Source organism: Amia ocellicauda, chromosome 5 (assembly GCF_036373705.1).
Source record: "Amia ocellicauda isolate fAmiCal2 chromosome 5, fAmiCal2.hap1, whole genome shotgun sequence".
Lineage (NCBI taxonomy): Eukaryota > Metazoa > Chordata > Actinopteri > Amiiformes > Amiidae > Amia > Amia ocellicauda.
Genome location: NC_089854.1, coordinates 8,012,779 through 8,028,968, shown reverse-complemented (window position 1 = coordinate 8,028,968; position 16,190 = coordinate 8,012,779). Strand labels below are relative to the sequence as shown.

General features: G+C 39.7%; 1 protein-coding gene across 1 annotated transcript in view; it reads right to left on the bottom strand.

Annotated features, from left to right (window-relative positions):
• The window catches only part of grm4 (glutamate receptor, metabotropic 4), a 273,255-nt gene that overhangs the window by 21,085 nt on the left and 235,980 nt on the right, over window positions 1-16,190 (bottom strand). The window contains exons 8-9 of the mRNA XM_066703560.1: window positions 7,510-7,646; window positions 3,280-4,215 (exon numbers count right to left, since the gene is read on the bottom strand). Coding sequence (XP_066559657.1) covers window positions 3,280-4,215; window positions 7,510-7,646 — 1,073 coding nt within the window. The remainder of the gene's footprint in view (window positions 1-3,279; window positions 4,216-7,509; window positions 7,647-16,190) is intronic.

Here is a 16,190-nt window from a genome sequence, read left to right as displayed (position 1 = left end):
ACAACAGATTCACAGCAATTAACATGCAGAACAAATACACTATAAATGGATCTGCTCAAAGAAAGAACCTACTGTGACAGAAATTGCCCAAACTATCAAATGGAGCCTTTAGATACCTAAATGTGTAGTAGCAATTAGCTGGATATGAGGGTGGTGGCACTGTATCCATAGCCAATGGCAGTTCCTCCCAGCTGGCCAACCTGCTACCATACGGACATAGAGCAATTCCCACAAGCTCCAACGGGTATTATCATTTTCCACATTTCATTCTCACTCATTACCAGCTCTGTGTCCCATCCCATTTCCCATTGCCACCATATCATATGTGAATAATTTGAGTGTATCAACATGTTCTAGAATACCCATCTCGAGCGTCCAATCAGAGCCCCCGTACTGCAGTTCGCTTCTCTGCGAGGAGGTGCATATCTAAATGGTGTCGGCGCGCGATCAAATATAACATGGCAGCGCAACAAAACAAAACAAGCGCACATAATCGAGTGCATCTGAGTGTGCAAGGTAAAGCATGTGCGCTTGTTCTACTAATACACAGAGACATTAGACCCATTTACATGTGAGTCACAGAGACGCAAATAGAGCTACTGCTGGACCCCAGGCAGGCATGAGGAGCCTCCAAATGGTGCTTCTAAGCTCTTAATGAAGCTATTCTGTGTATGAAACTCAGGGCATAGACCATAAAATGGAAACATTAACGTCCAAGAGTAAAGTTAAAGAAAATCCTATTGTATAAATGGTCTGATAATATATAAAAGCCCCAGGGAAAACATAAGGCTTCGTATGTACTGAGCCAAAAAGACATTTAGGGAGAGGGTCTAATGAATTGCAGGAAACAGAGCAGTCGTTTGATTTAATTAAATACGCTTTAACTTTCTTTGAAATACAAACACGTGTTAGCAGGGCATCATGTGATACCATTTACAAACATAACATGCCATCATGTCAGGGAATTAATAAACTGTTGCAATGTCAAAACGCTACAGCAACATCTGAAAACCCCTCAAACTGAAACTGTTTTTCTGTCTGCAAGACTTCTTCTTATTCTTCTTCTTAGTTTTATTATTAGCAATAGTACCACTGTTTTTTCAAGCGTATTGTGATTTAATCATAACTGTGCTCACCCATACACTGCCTTGTACTGTATTTTTGCTTCAAGGTATGATTTAATACATCATGTTTATGCTGTCCAGTTAATCATACCACAATAATGAACAGTGTCGCTTTGCTAGGATTGCGGTGTATTTAACGTTGTGATTTTATATGCAATTAACTGTCTAGGTAAAAGTTTCAGCAAAATGCATTATAATAATAAAACCGGAGGTAGCTGTATCGTGTTTATGCCATATAATATTGCATAACAGTGTGGCATTTCAAAAGCAATGCATTGCATTCCCAAGGACGACAGACCTCGCTATCTTCATAATAGTGTCTGCAGAAGTGGTGACATAGGTTGGAAGGTAGGGCTGCAAACATTTTCCTTCCTAAGAAGTACCTGATGTTTCAGCTGCTGTGTGAATACCCAAGCTGCACTGGGTACAGAGGGCACCAAGGGGGCATCTCCAGCCTGCCAGAAGCCCTTAGCCACAAGGGACAAGACTGACAGCTCTCAAATGACTTTATATATATATATATATATATATATTACTTATTAACTACTCAACACTTCAGGTAGCAGAACAGTGCTTAATATTTACACAGCACTAGTTCATATTCTCCTACACATACATACACATTGGAAAGCTTTCAGAAGCCTGCATCCCTCAGTGAAGTGAAAGGTGCAATTGTGAGACGTGGATAGTAAAGCAGACTTGAGAAGCTTGAATTTCTGCCAGTCTCAAATTGTAACCAATTTATGCAACTTACTTTTGACTCTAAGCAGTGTTTATGTATGTTATTTTACAACACTAGTAAAATCTAAGAACTTCCTAACTAAGGAGCAACTTGAAATGTGAAGTATAGGACAAATTAGAACATTTCATTACGATTGTAATAATATTTTTGTTATTATTAATAATAATAATATTAAACTATTCTGTTATATTGTAATTGCTTGCTTGATTCATATGGCTCTGCAAATATCTGATATTGCCAAGCACACAATCTCAGCTGAGCCTGCTCTGTGTTTAAATTTATTTAGGGGAAATCCTGAATGCTGAGAATAGAAATGATGTAAAATGTTACTTGTCATTCTGTGAAGTTTTTATCTCTTAATTCCAGAGCAACCTCTGAAGGACTTTAAACCCAAATACTGTACAAGTTGCAGCTGCTCAATACCTGTCACAAAAGAGGTGACCTTCCTTCAGTCAGAAAGACCTGAACTGTTTTAATGCATAATGCGGAGGAAAGTGATATCACCACAGAAATCCACAGTGGACATTCATGGTTGTCACTCAACCTTGCACCACTTTGAACCTTGAACATTACTAGCAATCATATAGCACATCCGCCTTTTCATAGAATCGATTCTTTACTTCACCCGATTATTCGCAGTTGTGAGCCTTTGTTTTCCTGCAACACAATCAAACAAATATTGTCCGTCGCCATTAAAAGAATCAAGCAAACAAACAAACCAAAACTGGACTGAACCAGCAACTCAATCCACAGAAATCCCTTGAGCAGGAGATCAAATAGAAGTTCTCTATGATGAATAGCTAATAATTCCAGAGACAAAACAGGCTGATTTGCAACAAGACAACAAGAATGGGGCAGACTGCTTTGTTTTAACAAGCTGATTTCCAAGCAAGAATTAAAATGCTAAACATCGTTACATTCTCTGTAAGCAGAAAAGCTTTTCATCAGCTTGTGTCTCCAAAGCCACACACCCTTTAGCTGCCAGTTAAAGGATTGTCAGTTAAGCAGCAGGTAACCATAATTCTCAGAATTATTCACCTTAATGAAGGAGGCAGAAGTAAATAAAATAAAATTGTATAATCTGTGGGCTTGACTAGTCAAAGGAGTTTAGGTTTGCTAATAGAGAGCAGTGCAAAAGACCATTTAATATCACTGTAATTGATCTACAGCTATTACAATCCATGTCTACTGGGATTTGTAAGGTAACGAAGGTTGTGTTCTCCCTCTTCCCACAATCCTCTTAAAGATGCCAACAGCTGACTACAGAACTATGGGAGGCCTTCTATTTCAGCACCTCCTGCATACCGATTCAAATAGGCAAAGAGGTGTTTGTGCTAGATACGTGCTTCTGCTATATCCAGTGGTACCTCACCCAGATACTTGCATCCTGCTTTCCTATGGATCTGTGCTTACCTTCTCTGTGGACTGAGAGGTTCCGAAGAAGATGGGGATGAAAGCAAGCCAGACGATGCAGGTGGTGTACATGGTGAAGCCAATAGGCTTGGCCTCATTGAAGGTCTCCGGGACGCCTCGGGTCTTGATAGCATAGACAGTGCATGTGACCATCAAGAGCATGCTGTATCCCAGCAGACAGATCAGAGAGAGGTCAGAGATGTCACACTTGAGCACCCCGCGGGCGAAATCTGGGTTGGCCGTGCGCTGGTCCTCGTAGTCGATAATGGCCTGAGACGGGTCCACACCGAACCAGATGCAGACCCCCAGGAGCTGCACTGAGATCAGGCTGAAGGTGATGACCAGCTGGGAGGCGGGGCTGATGAACCTCGGCGCGCTGACAGACTTTTTGCCCTGTTCGAAAATGCGGTAGATGCGGTTGGTCTTGGTGAGCAGGGCAGCATAGCTGATGCTCATGCCGAGACCCAGGAAGATCCGGCGGAGTGAGCAGATGCCCACGTCGGGGGTGGAGATCATGAGGAAGGTGGTGGCATAGCACAGGAATATGCCTGTCAGGAGCACGTAGCTGAGCTCGCGGCCGGAGGCCTTGACGATGGGCGTGTCATTGTAGCGGATGAAAGTGAGCACCACGAACAGCGTGGCCAGGATGCCCAGGATGGCGATGAACACTGGGATCACGGCCCAGGGCGAGCTCCACTCCAGCTTCACGATGGGGATGGCCCGGCAGCCGGTGTGGTTCTCATTGGGCCGCAGGTCGAAACGACACATCTTGCAGGTGTACAGGTCGGCCTGGTACTGGTACCCGTCACAGCGCTCACAGTGCCAACAGCACGGGATGCCCTTCACGGTCTTCTTGCGCTCCCCAGGGCGGCACGGCTGGCTACAGATAGAAGTTGGCAACTGCCGCGCTCCCCCGGGCCACTGCATCGCATCGATCTGAGAGAGGAAACCAGAAGAACAGATTTATTGTATTTTACAACCTTACTGCTAAAACTAAGAATTGGATAAACTGGGTTCAGTATATATATTGAAAGGTCTGAGAGAGGGGTTTCAAACACAAGTGTCCATAAAGCAATCAACCAACAATCAAGACCTGTGTATCAGAGAGGCAGGAGATAGTTTGCCAGGATGAGTCCAGTTCAGGATAAACTCTGGCTAGTTTGCAAAGTGGAGACATTGTATAATTTTGAATTGAATCAGTCAAAGATTAGCTCTGAAGGCTGAAGGGAAATGCACACCAACCACAATGATATCCCAGTTATCCTCTGTAAAACCGTCTCCCAAATCCAGTTCCCATGAAGACGGATGGCATCCTGAATACCTGAAGACTTTTATAAAAGCCCTTAAAACTCAGATTTACAACAATTTATTCAGCATTTTCTGTCAAACTGCACACTTTACAGAGACTTAGTTCACATAGCTAAAATAAAGCATGTTGTGAGGGTCAATTGTTGTTTCAGGCTTCCAGGATTTCAATAATTAAACCACAATACAAAATAGAAATCTTGCTGAAGAGGTCCTTAACCCAAAAGCTCAGCAAATATGACACTATATTAAGCTATATCTAGAATAGCACAGCACAATGACAGTATCTACACTGCTGTGTAGAGACGGCACAGAGAGGGACACTGCAGCCTGACCTCCCACTATTTTTGTTCTGGTAGAGCAGTATGTTAAGACACCAGGGAAAAGCAAAACAAATCTAGCTGTGTGACGGAATTGGAGTGTGGACACAGGCATGTGATCAACATCATTTCATTACCCAGAGTACCCCTGTAGTGTTGTGCAGAGATGACTCAAAGGCTGCCGTTTAGAATATCTTTCCATTAAAGTTATTTGATGAATTCTGTTTTCCCCCCTTTAAAAGAATCTGAACAAAACTCCAGTATATAAACCATGATCCTATCCACTGATGGTAAATTATTAATGAGGGTGTCTGAGTAAGCACTTTTCGTAAGTATTTCAATTTGTTAACATTTCTAATGATGCGGAACACAATTAGGAGCTACTGAAAACAATTGTTTTGTGCGTTAGATACGCACTGTACGAGAATGCCATGTTTTTTCTGCCTTAGTATACATGTATCTTCTTTTGTAATGTCTGTAGGTCATCTTAAAAATACCTCTAATAATTGAATAATTTGATTACCAAAAAATATTAATAAGTCTGTTTTGTTTTGTTTTTTCTTGGGGAGGCCTTTATCTAATGTTGTACAACTTTTGTTGTGTTTAAAGTTTTTTGAGTTTTTTGCTGCATTTTTTAACTGGGAAAAATTATCCATTTAACCATTTCAAAGAGATGGATGCTGGAATGTTGACTAAATAAGGCACAGCTCAGTGTTTAAAAACTTGTATGACACTTCTCTTTCTATAGCAGTTTTATTATAGTTACAACTAAGTCACACAGTTTTTTAAAAAAGTAATTAAGGAATATCAGGGAGTTTGGGCACCACTGTAATCTTGTTTGAAGAGTTGCAAATTAAAGGAATATTACATATGCATGAGGGCACAATTCAATTAACTTTCAGTGGATTAAAAACAAATCCAAACACTCCATCATAAAAGTCACAGAGCAAACAAAAAAAAGTTAGTTAAGAAACCAAAGTAACTAATCAGCAAAAAATATCTTCCCTAAAACACAGTATATCCATATAAATTGTTACCTTTTTAAATTATTATTAACTATGTTTTATTTTGTGTTTTTCATCTTAAAAGTTAGTCTTAAATTGGGTGTTCTTCAGATTCAGTCCAACAACAGGACAGTGTAGGACCCATAAAGGTCTGTCCAGAATGTGCTAGTCTGTCCTTTACCCTGGCTTTACCCTGATTGATCCAGACAGGTGAACTATAACGACTATACAGACATCACTAGCAGCATTTGTTCGGGACGAGGGGTTACTATGCAGGACTAGCACCCCCCCGTCCCTCTCAGCCCACCTAACACTACAGGAACCAGGAGCAGCTGTAGCTGTTCTGCCATTGCTCCTTTCCTCCTGTAGAAATCAAAATTAATATGCAGCACAAAAACCTCTCTAAACACATCCAGCAACGATGAATTATCTCCACAAAGAACGGGATTAGTTTTTTCTTTTATTAAGTGAACATATTTCTAAAATACGACTCTGCAAATTTAATCTGCGCTGAAGTAAGCCCTTGTTCTGCTCTACCATGCCTAGAAATAAAGCAAATATGGATTATATATTTTATGTAAGCCGACAATACCCACATTTATATTGTGGGGGTCACCGATTATGATACCAATTAAAACATGTACTACTATGTCAAGTTAAGTAAAAAAGAATATTGTTAGAAATATCTAATTTGTCTTACAATATATTAAAATCAGGCCTAAAATTAAGTTGGGATCAACTTAAATCTATAATACCGACCAGGGGAATTAATTTGGGTGTTAACTACTGCCTGTTTGACTAGCAGGAAACCTGGTGCATTTGTTGGCTTTCAATCTACTGGTCTGGCAGCTGTAAGGTTGACTGCAGCGACTTCTACAAAACAGCAGCTCTTACTGCAAACAGTGCAGCAGCCTTTTGCTTGTGAAGTGTATTAGTTTTTTTCATATAAGCATGGCTTGCCTTTTTCTCACGGCACACATCCTTTGGCTTGTAACTCTCAATAAAAAGGTTAACCGGGGTCTAGCTTGCTATCTTTTCTCAAGGCAGTGCGCTATAGTGCCCACAGTCTCTGTGTCCCCTGCCTGATAAGACTGGATTAGTCATGCCCACTGCTTAATCGAGGTAATGCAAACCGCCTGCCGGACGGGAAACCTCATAAAACACTGGACAGTTAATCCAGTAGTATAGAAGCATCATGTCTAATTCCCAGGTATTATCTATTAACTCCATTTGAGATTTCGAAAGGTTGAACTCAGTCTCACTCTTTACTGAGTCAAAGGAAATTAAAAAGTAGACATGGGTTGCATTGCTAAGGCCCTGCTCAAAACAGCTGATGAAAAGGCCGCTCAAAGCTGCAGAGGAGGAAAATAATTCAAGTATGGCTTTTACACATTTCACTTATAGGATGGAGCAGCATGAGGCTCCGTCTTGTTTAGCAAGGGCTTAAACTGGCACTCTCCTGTTAACAAGCCCTTTACGTAACGTGTAAACCACCTAGCCTCCCAACAGGGATGTGTTGTTTGCCTGCACAGTACCTGGCCTTTATGCTTCTAGGAATCTTTGGAGGTAGATTTTTAAATTGAAATCGGCAAAAACCTTACATTCAGGTGCAGGTGGTCAGTCCAGCGGCCAATGACTTTGTACTCTGTGGTCTTGTTCTTAATCTGGTACTGGTAGATTTCGTAGCGTCCTGGAGCATCCCCATTGTGATTGAACAGAACTGGATTCCCAGCAATGCCTGTACAGAGGGAGATGGAGAGCAGAACAGTTTTAATGTAGAGCCCACAGTCACTGCAAATGACATTATTCTTCTGTTCACATTTCGTGAAGGTCACAAATAAAAATATTGTCTAAACAACAGGGCCTCACACAGTATTGTCCATTTGTTCAGACAGTTGCATCGTGTATTTAAAAGAGAGAGGCACAAATATGCAAAACCAGGTTTCTTTGAAGATGAAAAGCAATTCAACTTTGAATACTTAGAGCATTCAATTTTTTTGTTGTTGTTTATTACCACTGTACACATAGACTATATTAGGATGATATCCATTTGCAATGTAAGTTATGAAATCTGGCTTTCTTTCTTTATATTGCTAAATTACTTTGAATCAGCTTGGAAATTTCCACAGCCCTGGTTTGCACAATAGACACAGAAAATATACTGGATTTGTGGAAACATTGCTTCAGTGAGATTACTTTACTTTTGTATCAGTATATATATAACAACCATTTTCCACTAAAGTGCCCCTCCCCTCTATGCCAACCGACAAAAATTACTCTACCAAGGTTTTGTCCCATTTCTAATACAATGCACTATGTGTAAGTTAAACCTTAATGTATTGAAGTTTTGAGTGGTATTAACAAAAAGCCAACACAGCAAACTGTATTTACACAGTTAAATTAACTTTTTTTCTTGGTAGACCAGGCAGAAGATCTTCAGGTCAAAGAATCCACATGGATTTTCTCAATGGTGAGGACAATCCAAAACACACATGAACCAGGGAAATAGTCACATGGGTCAGATGCCAGAGATTCCTGACAGTAATCTAATCTCCTGCACAGCGAGTCAGCACGATAGGATTACATTGTTAAAATCTACATAGCCATGCCACTGTGACAAAGCAGAAGAGATTTCCAAGTGTGACCAAATGAAGTGGATTATCAGCGAGCTTACAAACTGCAGATGTTTACACAAGAAAAGAAGAGAAATGCAGGCACACTGCACAATGACAACGTAAATCCCGCCATTTATTCAAAAGTAGTTTTTACACAGAAGGTATACTTATTTAATTTTTTTAAGCTATATTTCAAACATCATTTCATTTATTTTTCCTTTTCTCCTTTTTCCTCGTGGTTACATCACATATGAATAACTGTTGATACGGCTTGGAGCTAAAACATTAAATTTATTACTAAGCTGTTAATGAGAGGAGAAAATGGATGTTGACAGCCGTGTGGGATGTGCTCCTTCACCGAGCTGTGCTGTCTGGTGTTGTTCTAATTTAATTTCACAGTCTTTAGTTCTGCTTGTTGTTCTAATACAGGTTGCCCCCAAAGTCCTTTCTTCAAGAGCCAGATAACGAGAATGTAGCACATAATTAAAGAAGCACGCCTCTGTCCTGTACTGCTGGTTGGCTGCTTTCCATGTAGTTACTTGGTGAGCATCTGTAAATGCGACAGGGTGAAGGGGATAAGGAATTGGGTGGAGTCCAAGAACTGAGTAAGACAGTGGCGTCAGCTACACTGCCATTTCTGCAGTTTGATGAGAGCTAGAACAATAAACAAAGTCTCTCTGCATGAGCATTGTTCTTGCCTTCCCCAGTATGCTGTTTTCCTGTGTTGTGTTTTTTTGGAAAGTACTGTGGTTTACCTAAGAGAGACAGCAGCGGTAACAGGTTGTCATAAACGATCGGAGCCATGGGCAGCTTGAAAGCATGTCAGAAGATCTGCCTCCAGGTACATTGTCAGATCATCTGTGCTTGAATGGTTTTGAAAGAATTGTTCAGACACTTCTTCCAACAATATTGACTTGAAACTCTTTTAAGTGACACCACTCTAAGGGCTGTTAAGTTTTGGTTTTATTTATCTATCTTTTATCTTGAGATGTACCCTTTTTGGACAAAAGAACAAGCTTGTTGTTTGAAGACACTCATGTACATTTTGTTTGAGATTGCAAGGAATATACTTTTGAGCATATTATGTTTCTCACTGTGTAATTGGCATTAAACAGGAGTTAAACACACTTTGTGAAAGCATGTTAAACAAAACCAAAGTTACATCATAGAAAACTGTCAACGTTTTCAGTGATCAGTAAGGAAAAACGGTAACAGCTAAACCAACCTATTATGTCTGTTGTGAAATTAAGCAAAATACATCCATTAATGAAGTGCAGTACTCCAAAGCAATAGGCACGCTTCATCATAGTTTCCTGTGTTGAGGATATATCTACATTTTATTTTCTCCAGGATGAATATTTTATGCAGATTGTATTATTAAATTAATATGCTGCTACCTGTCTGGAATTCCATACAGGTGGGATATTACTTATAAACTGAATATTGCACTCAACACAGGGAGTTATGGTACCCCTATCCTTCTCAAATTTAAGGTAGACAGTGTATGATGCTACAATGTTAGCAAGTTTATAGGTGCCATCAAATTGCTGAATTGATTTTGATGGTGACAGATATTAAAATAGTTCCCCAAATTTCAATAGTGGTTTATCTTAATGTGCTGGAGGGATATTAAATTACAGTTAGCCATTAAGCATCAATACCCAAAGGTAACTCATGTTGCAGAGTGTCAAAGCTGTGCATTTCAGTTATCATCGTGCAATGCTTTCTTATTTGCAGGAGCTTGAGAAACAGCTTGTGTTCAGGCCCTGCAGAACTCTGAATAATATGACTGACTGTGGGAGTGCTGATCATTCTTTACAATTAACTATGAAGCCGGAAGCTAAAGTACAGGATTTTACAGGAGACATGCACGCTAATAGGCTGTAAAACAAACAAAACAAAAAAGCAAATGGGTTGATCTGAAATGCACAGCCCTCTAAAGGTTGTAAATCACAAATGCAAGGAGTGACAAGTGGCATCAGGTTCTGCCAGTGGTAACAGTGAATGATAAAACACATTGTGTGAGGAGGCTAGCAGGACAGAGAAACATGTTTCCTTATTTTTGTTCTGCTCCAGTATTCACATATAGGGTTTATATCAGTTTCATTAAACCTGATCCACATGCATCTTATCTGCTACAAAACTGAAAGAAAATTGTTCAAATAACAGATTTTTTTAGTCTAGTTTGCTCAAAAGAATGAAGGAAAAATATATCCTGCCTTTTAAGATGCTTAATAGATTTTGATCTATGGACAATAGGCCACAGCCTGCAGCCTTAAACAGACCTCTGTCATTTTTTCATTCACAATCCTGTATTCAAACAAACCACTCTACTGGATACACGAGAAGGACAAACAGAATGTAACGATGTAACAGTGTCATAGCTCTGAAAACTTTGACACCCTGGGATGTAAATACATACTGTACACACACACATAGATACATACATATATAATAGTGTCAATCAATACTAGACCATTCTGGATGGAGAATTCTTACAAAACAAGTTACACAGTTAGAGGTTGTGCTGAAGTTAGTGTTCATTGTATGGCAGGACTTTCACTTCAGAAGGATGTTTCTTAGATTCCCTCTGTCCTTGCCTGGCATGCTCCTGTCCTACGTGAAGCTTGACAGGTTCATCAGATAGCTGAAACCTGGGGTGTGTTTGTGTGTTTGTGTGGGGGGGTGCTCTCTCTCAGTGCCCTGTCATCCAGCATTAAATTGATGTCTGTTACAGGGGCACAGGCATTGTCTTTTTCTTTCTGCAGACGCTCACTGTAATCTGACGCTAAACAAGGGCTGTAAAAAACGAGCTCGCTTCTCAGTCCATCTACTTCCATCATCTGCTCCACCGTCTCCATGTTTTACACCCTCTGACTTATTGAAATGAGACATGTGTTAGTTTAGTAATGTTGTATTTTTAATGGTATTACGTGTGTGTGTGTGGAAGAGGGCTTTCTGAAACTATATTGTATTTTAATGTAGTAGCAGATGTAAGAAACAAAGAATTCTGTGTCTGAAAATTCCCCTGGGGCATTGTAGGTTTTATGGTGTAGGTCTGGCCTAATATTTAAAAGATTATACAAAGTATATTATTTCAATATATTGCAACGTTGGTCTATTGTTTGTGCTGTGACTTTACACACAACCCTGTGATGAAAGGGCTGTATATTCACTTCCTCATTAGCTGATAACCTGTAAAATGTCACACAAGCACCCAAAACCAGTGAGTGGTCTTATGAAAGATAATGTTTTTCATCCAACCAGTAGCCCTTTGTGACCTCTGTTGTCTGTGTTACATTTACCGCAAAAGTACATACTATTGTGCTGCAATCTGTGTTTCTCTTCTGTTGCCATGGCAGATAATTTTGCAAGTTGTTCTGCAGAAAGGCGTTCAGCATTAGCTAGTTCATTCCCTATAATTAAACTTTCACAGGCAGACGGGTGCAACCATTTAAGAGCTTTACACATCTGTAAGGATTCATTGTTCGCCCCTTTTGTGTATTTCTAGAGAAATCATACGCATGCCTTTGAGGGTGTATTAATCCCCTTGAGAGTGCCTGAAGTAATCTCTAACAGACCTGAATAAATTATCAGGCTTTCTACATAAAAAGACTTTGCAGAGTAAACCAACTCCATTGTTCAACAAGTATTTTATGTTTCCATGTATGTGCTCATTGGTTTTAAGCATGCTGCCTCTAAATGATAATTTTTAATATATTTCTGTTTATCTGTCTATCTATCCATCTATCTGTTTTTTTATTATTATTTTCTGAATTTTTACATCTATAAATTCAAGTGGCATTGACAAGAATTTCTGTCAAATCAGTGTCAACCGCAGTACCAACATGGTGAAGTCTTGTCATTTTGAATAGCAAAAATAAATGTCACACAACTCAGAAACACTCCAGTCGAATAGCGCAACTCACATTAATGCTGCCATTTCATCAGATCTGGTCTCTTCTTCTGACCCCTTTAATAAATTAAAATCTTGCTTTGTTTTTTGTAGAAGAGGCAATCTGTATGACAGATGGGTGATGGGTTTTTCAGCAAATCAGCAGTGACACAGAGTGCTCTGCTGCTGCTAGCCCTGAGAAAGACACCATATTGAATTTTCCACAGCTATAACATAAGATCCAAAGCCATGGAAATGATAACAGTATCCCATTATTTTGGATAAATCTAAGGTTTCTTTTAAACTCCTATCTGCTCCATTCAGAAAGCAGACTCGTTGGCATTGAATGTAATTCCCTTTATGCGATTGAAATATTGATTTTAGTAAACCATCACTGTAATTGCGATACTTTTAGCTCTTTATTAAGAGACATTTTGGTAATCTAAGTCAGGTGAAAATCCTTAAATTGTATGCAATTTGTTGAAGTAAAATGCTTGTATTGATACACGCAGAGTAAAGAATTGAAATTAACAAAATTTCAGTTTGAGGTGAAGAGCAAGTCATTGGAGCAGAGAGGCACCAAGCCAGGAAAGCTCTATCAAATAGTAGAACATGTCCTGATACACAGGGCAAGGACATGGCCAGTTTAACTAGGTTAACACATAGAGCATGTTAATTCATGGCAGTCCTTGAAACGTAAGGTGAGAGAATCGTCTGAGAAGGGTCCAAGAACCTACTGTACTCAGAGTTCTCAGAGTAGTTTTGTTTCTCCACCATACACGCGTGTCAGCTGAGGGGACAAAAGTGGCTAGACTTGAGATAAGACCCCAGTCATCCTAAATCAGGAGAATACTCTTTAACTGGTGTTGTATCAATTAGACCCTAGATATGAGCAGACCACACTGCAGACTGAACATGTTGACATACAGTTAGACTTAGTCTGCTGTCTCCACTGCCACTCGAGAAAACAGAGAGCAGAACCAATTAGCAAAATGGAGAGATGGGGACAGAGAGATGGGGAGAGAAGAGGAAGAGACAATTGTATTAGTAAGTGTACGATGATAATGGTTGTGTGGGCGTTTAAATTGTGTACATGTGCGTGGGTGCTTATTTATATATTTATTAATGCATGTATGTTAAAAAAACTGAATCTGATCTTGCAAAAAACCCTTCAAGGATTATATGCAGCCAATTCTGAAAAATAATGAACTCTCAATGGGCCAATTAAGTGAGTTTGTTTGAAGACTTTATATGCATTCCTCTAGGTTGCCTCTCGAATCAGTGGAACGGCGGAGAGAGGAATCCTGGATTCGTGGGAGGAGTCACATGACTCATATTGCATCATTATTCCTAAGGTAGGGCTTCAGAGTGACAGATAGATTCATGTGGAATCTGGGTTTAGTTGCAATGCTTCTGAATAATACAACATGTTGTGGAAGCATCTGTTGTAAATGGGGGAAAAACAAGTTGTGGTGTCACAATTGATATATGAGGTAGATGAAAATTACTGCTTATTAAACCTGTCAATGGCCAAACCTGCTTTTGTATGCTCCCTGCCAGAATGGTACATCTGCTGGTCTGAGCTGTAGTATTGCAAGCTGCTGAGATGAATTCCATCTCTATCTTTGTAAATTAAAGTATTTTAATGTATAGGAAACTAGGCTTTCATCAATTGAATTCTTATTTCAACACGTATAGTTTGTTTTAAGAAAATACAAATTATGCATGAATTGTGTTGTGAGAAAGTGGGGTAGTATGGGCTAAGATCAAGTCCCTGTTTCAACTGGTGTTGGTTTTATGTGTCAGTTAAAGCTTATCCTCTGCAGACTCGTCTGCATATATCCAAACTCCTACCTAGACCCTCCTCACTTTAAAGTGGGAAAGTTGTTAAAATCACCCAAACCCAGTCGTTTACAAATTAGTACAGCCTGTTACAGTGCTGGGTTCAAATAGATGTGTGATTCTTAATTATTCTGACTTTGTGGATGTGAGTAGAAATGAGCAAGACTTGATCCCCAATAAATGCTTCATAATAATATTCTACTCTAGTCAATTAGTGAAGAGGTTGTAAAACTTTGTTGTAACATTAATATGTCTATGTACGAGAATACCACTCATATTTATTTCAGTCGGTAACAGTCTCATGTGAACTCTTGTATTTCTACCATACCCTGAGTGGCCCTGTCTGCTGCTCTTGCTTCCAGATGAGCTAGTGGTTACCTACTACAGTCCACTTCTGCTTTATTAGACATTTCCCATTGTTTTCAATTCCAAAATCTTGGTTGCTTCAAGTTAATTACAGTTTTGTTATTTAGTTTTTGTCAGTGCTTTAATCTCCAAACCTTTAAGAACAAAGAAACAAGTAAAAAGTTTATTAATCCAATTACTAAACATTACTAAATGTTTTCAATTAGCTGAATTGGTGTCTGTGAGCTCAGATGTAACAAACCCCTGCAGACAGAGTTGTTCCAGAAGCAGGGCTGAATATGTCCTCTTTGAGATGATCCACCCTTTAATGTTAGCTATGAATACGTTCAGGATCGATAAAGACTACTGCTGCTGCTGATGATGATATATATATATATATATATATATATTAGGGCTGGGCGATATGTCCAAAATACAATATCACGGTATTTTTCACATTTTTGACAGTATGGCGGTATTTTTAATGGCAATTTTATACTGTTCATAAAGCAAACATAATAGGACACAACTGACATTGAATTATGTTTCACTGTTTTGTGTCAGTTGTCTTGAAATCAAATCACGTCCACACTATCAACAACGCACCTTTCTTCGGGACAGATTCACTGCGGTCACTTTGCTGTGAAATTTCACCCACACTCCTCTCCTCCATCTCGTCTTCATTCATTGTGCATTTTTCATGTTTGTTTGTTTATGTCAACACGCAATACACATGGAATGCATTGTCGATATTTGGCTGAGGTGCATTCACTCCAGGACAAAGATCACGCTGAGGAGCGCAGATCTGCGCAGAGATTCACAGATGCGCGTTCTTAAGAATGTTTCTGTGTGACGTCACTAAGCCCCGCCCACATAAATCTGCACAGAATCGCAATTACATCCAATTACAATGATTTCTGCAGGTGACCTGCAGGATCCAACCGATCCTATTGGTGGAGCCGTGCAGATCTGCGGAAATTTGCGTTACACAACCACTATCTGTGTTCTTTGAACAGATGCGTCTCATGTCAGACTGCGCAGTCTCAAGCAGCCGGCGCAGCAAGTTGCTGGATACGCAAATGCGATCAAGTTTATTGGCAGCTGAATGCTATGACCGAATGAGACGGTAATTAGTAAATTATTCAATTTAGCATAGAAAGTACCGATATGAAAGTATAGTAAAAGTCCAAACCGGTCAGTAAATGAATACCGGTATATAGTTTTTTTATGGTATACCGCCCAGCCCTAATACATATACACCAGTCCCTCGGTTTACCTTGCCATTGATTAACGATTTTTCAATAAATGATCTCCCTCCAAAAGGGTCCCATTGTTTTTATCAATGGTACATTTTCACCTAATACGTTTACAATATCATCCAGCTGACTGTTTCGGCCAATCGGAGGTCTCCTTAGTGGACTCAGCAGGCCTCACCCAATCAGCGATACTCTTTTGAGTGCTTGGAGCTCAGATGACTTGGTTTTCAGTGTCTGATGTGCATTGCTTGTGAAAACACATCTCTCTTTCTCAACCCCTCCATTTACCTCTTAACGTCCTACTATGAAGTTCCCAACAACTTAAATAT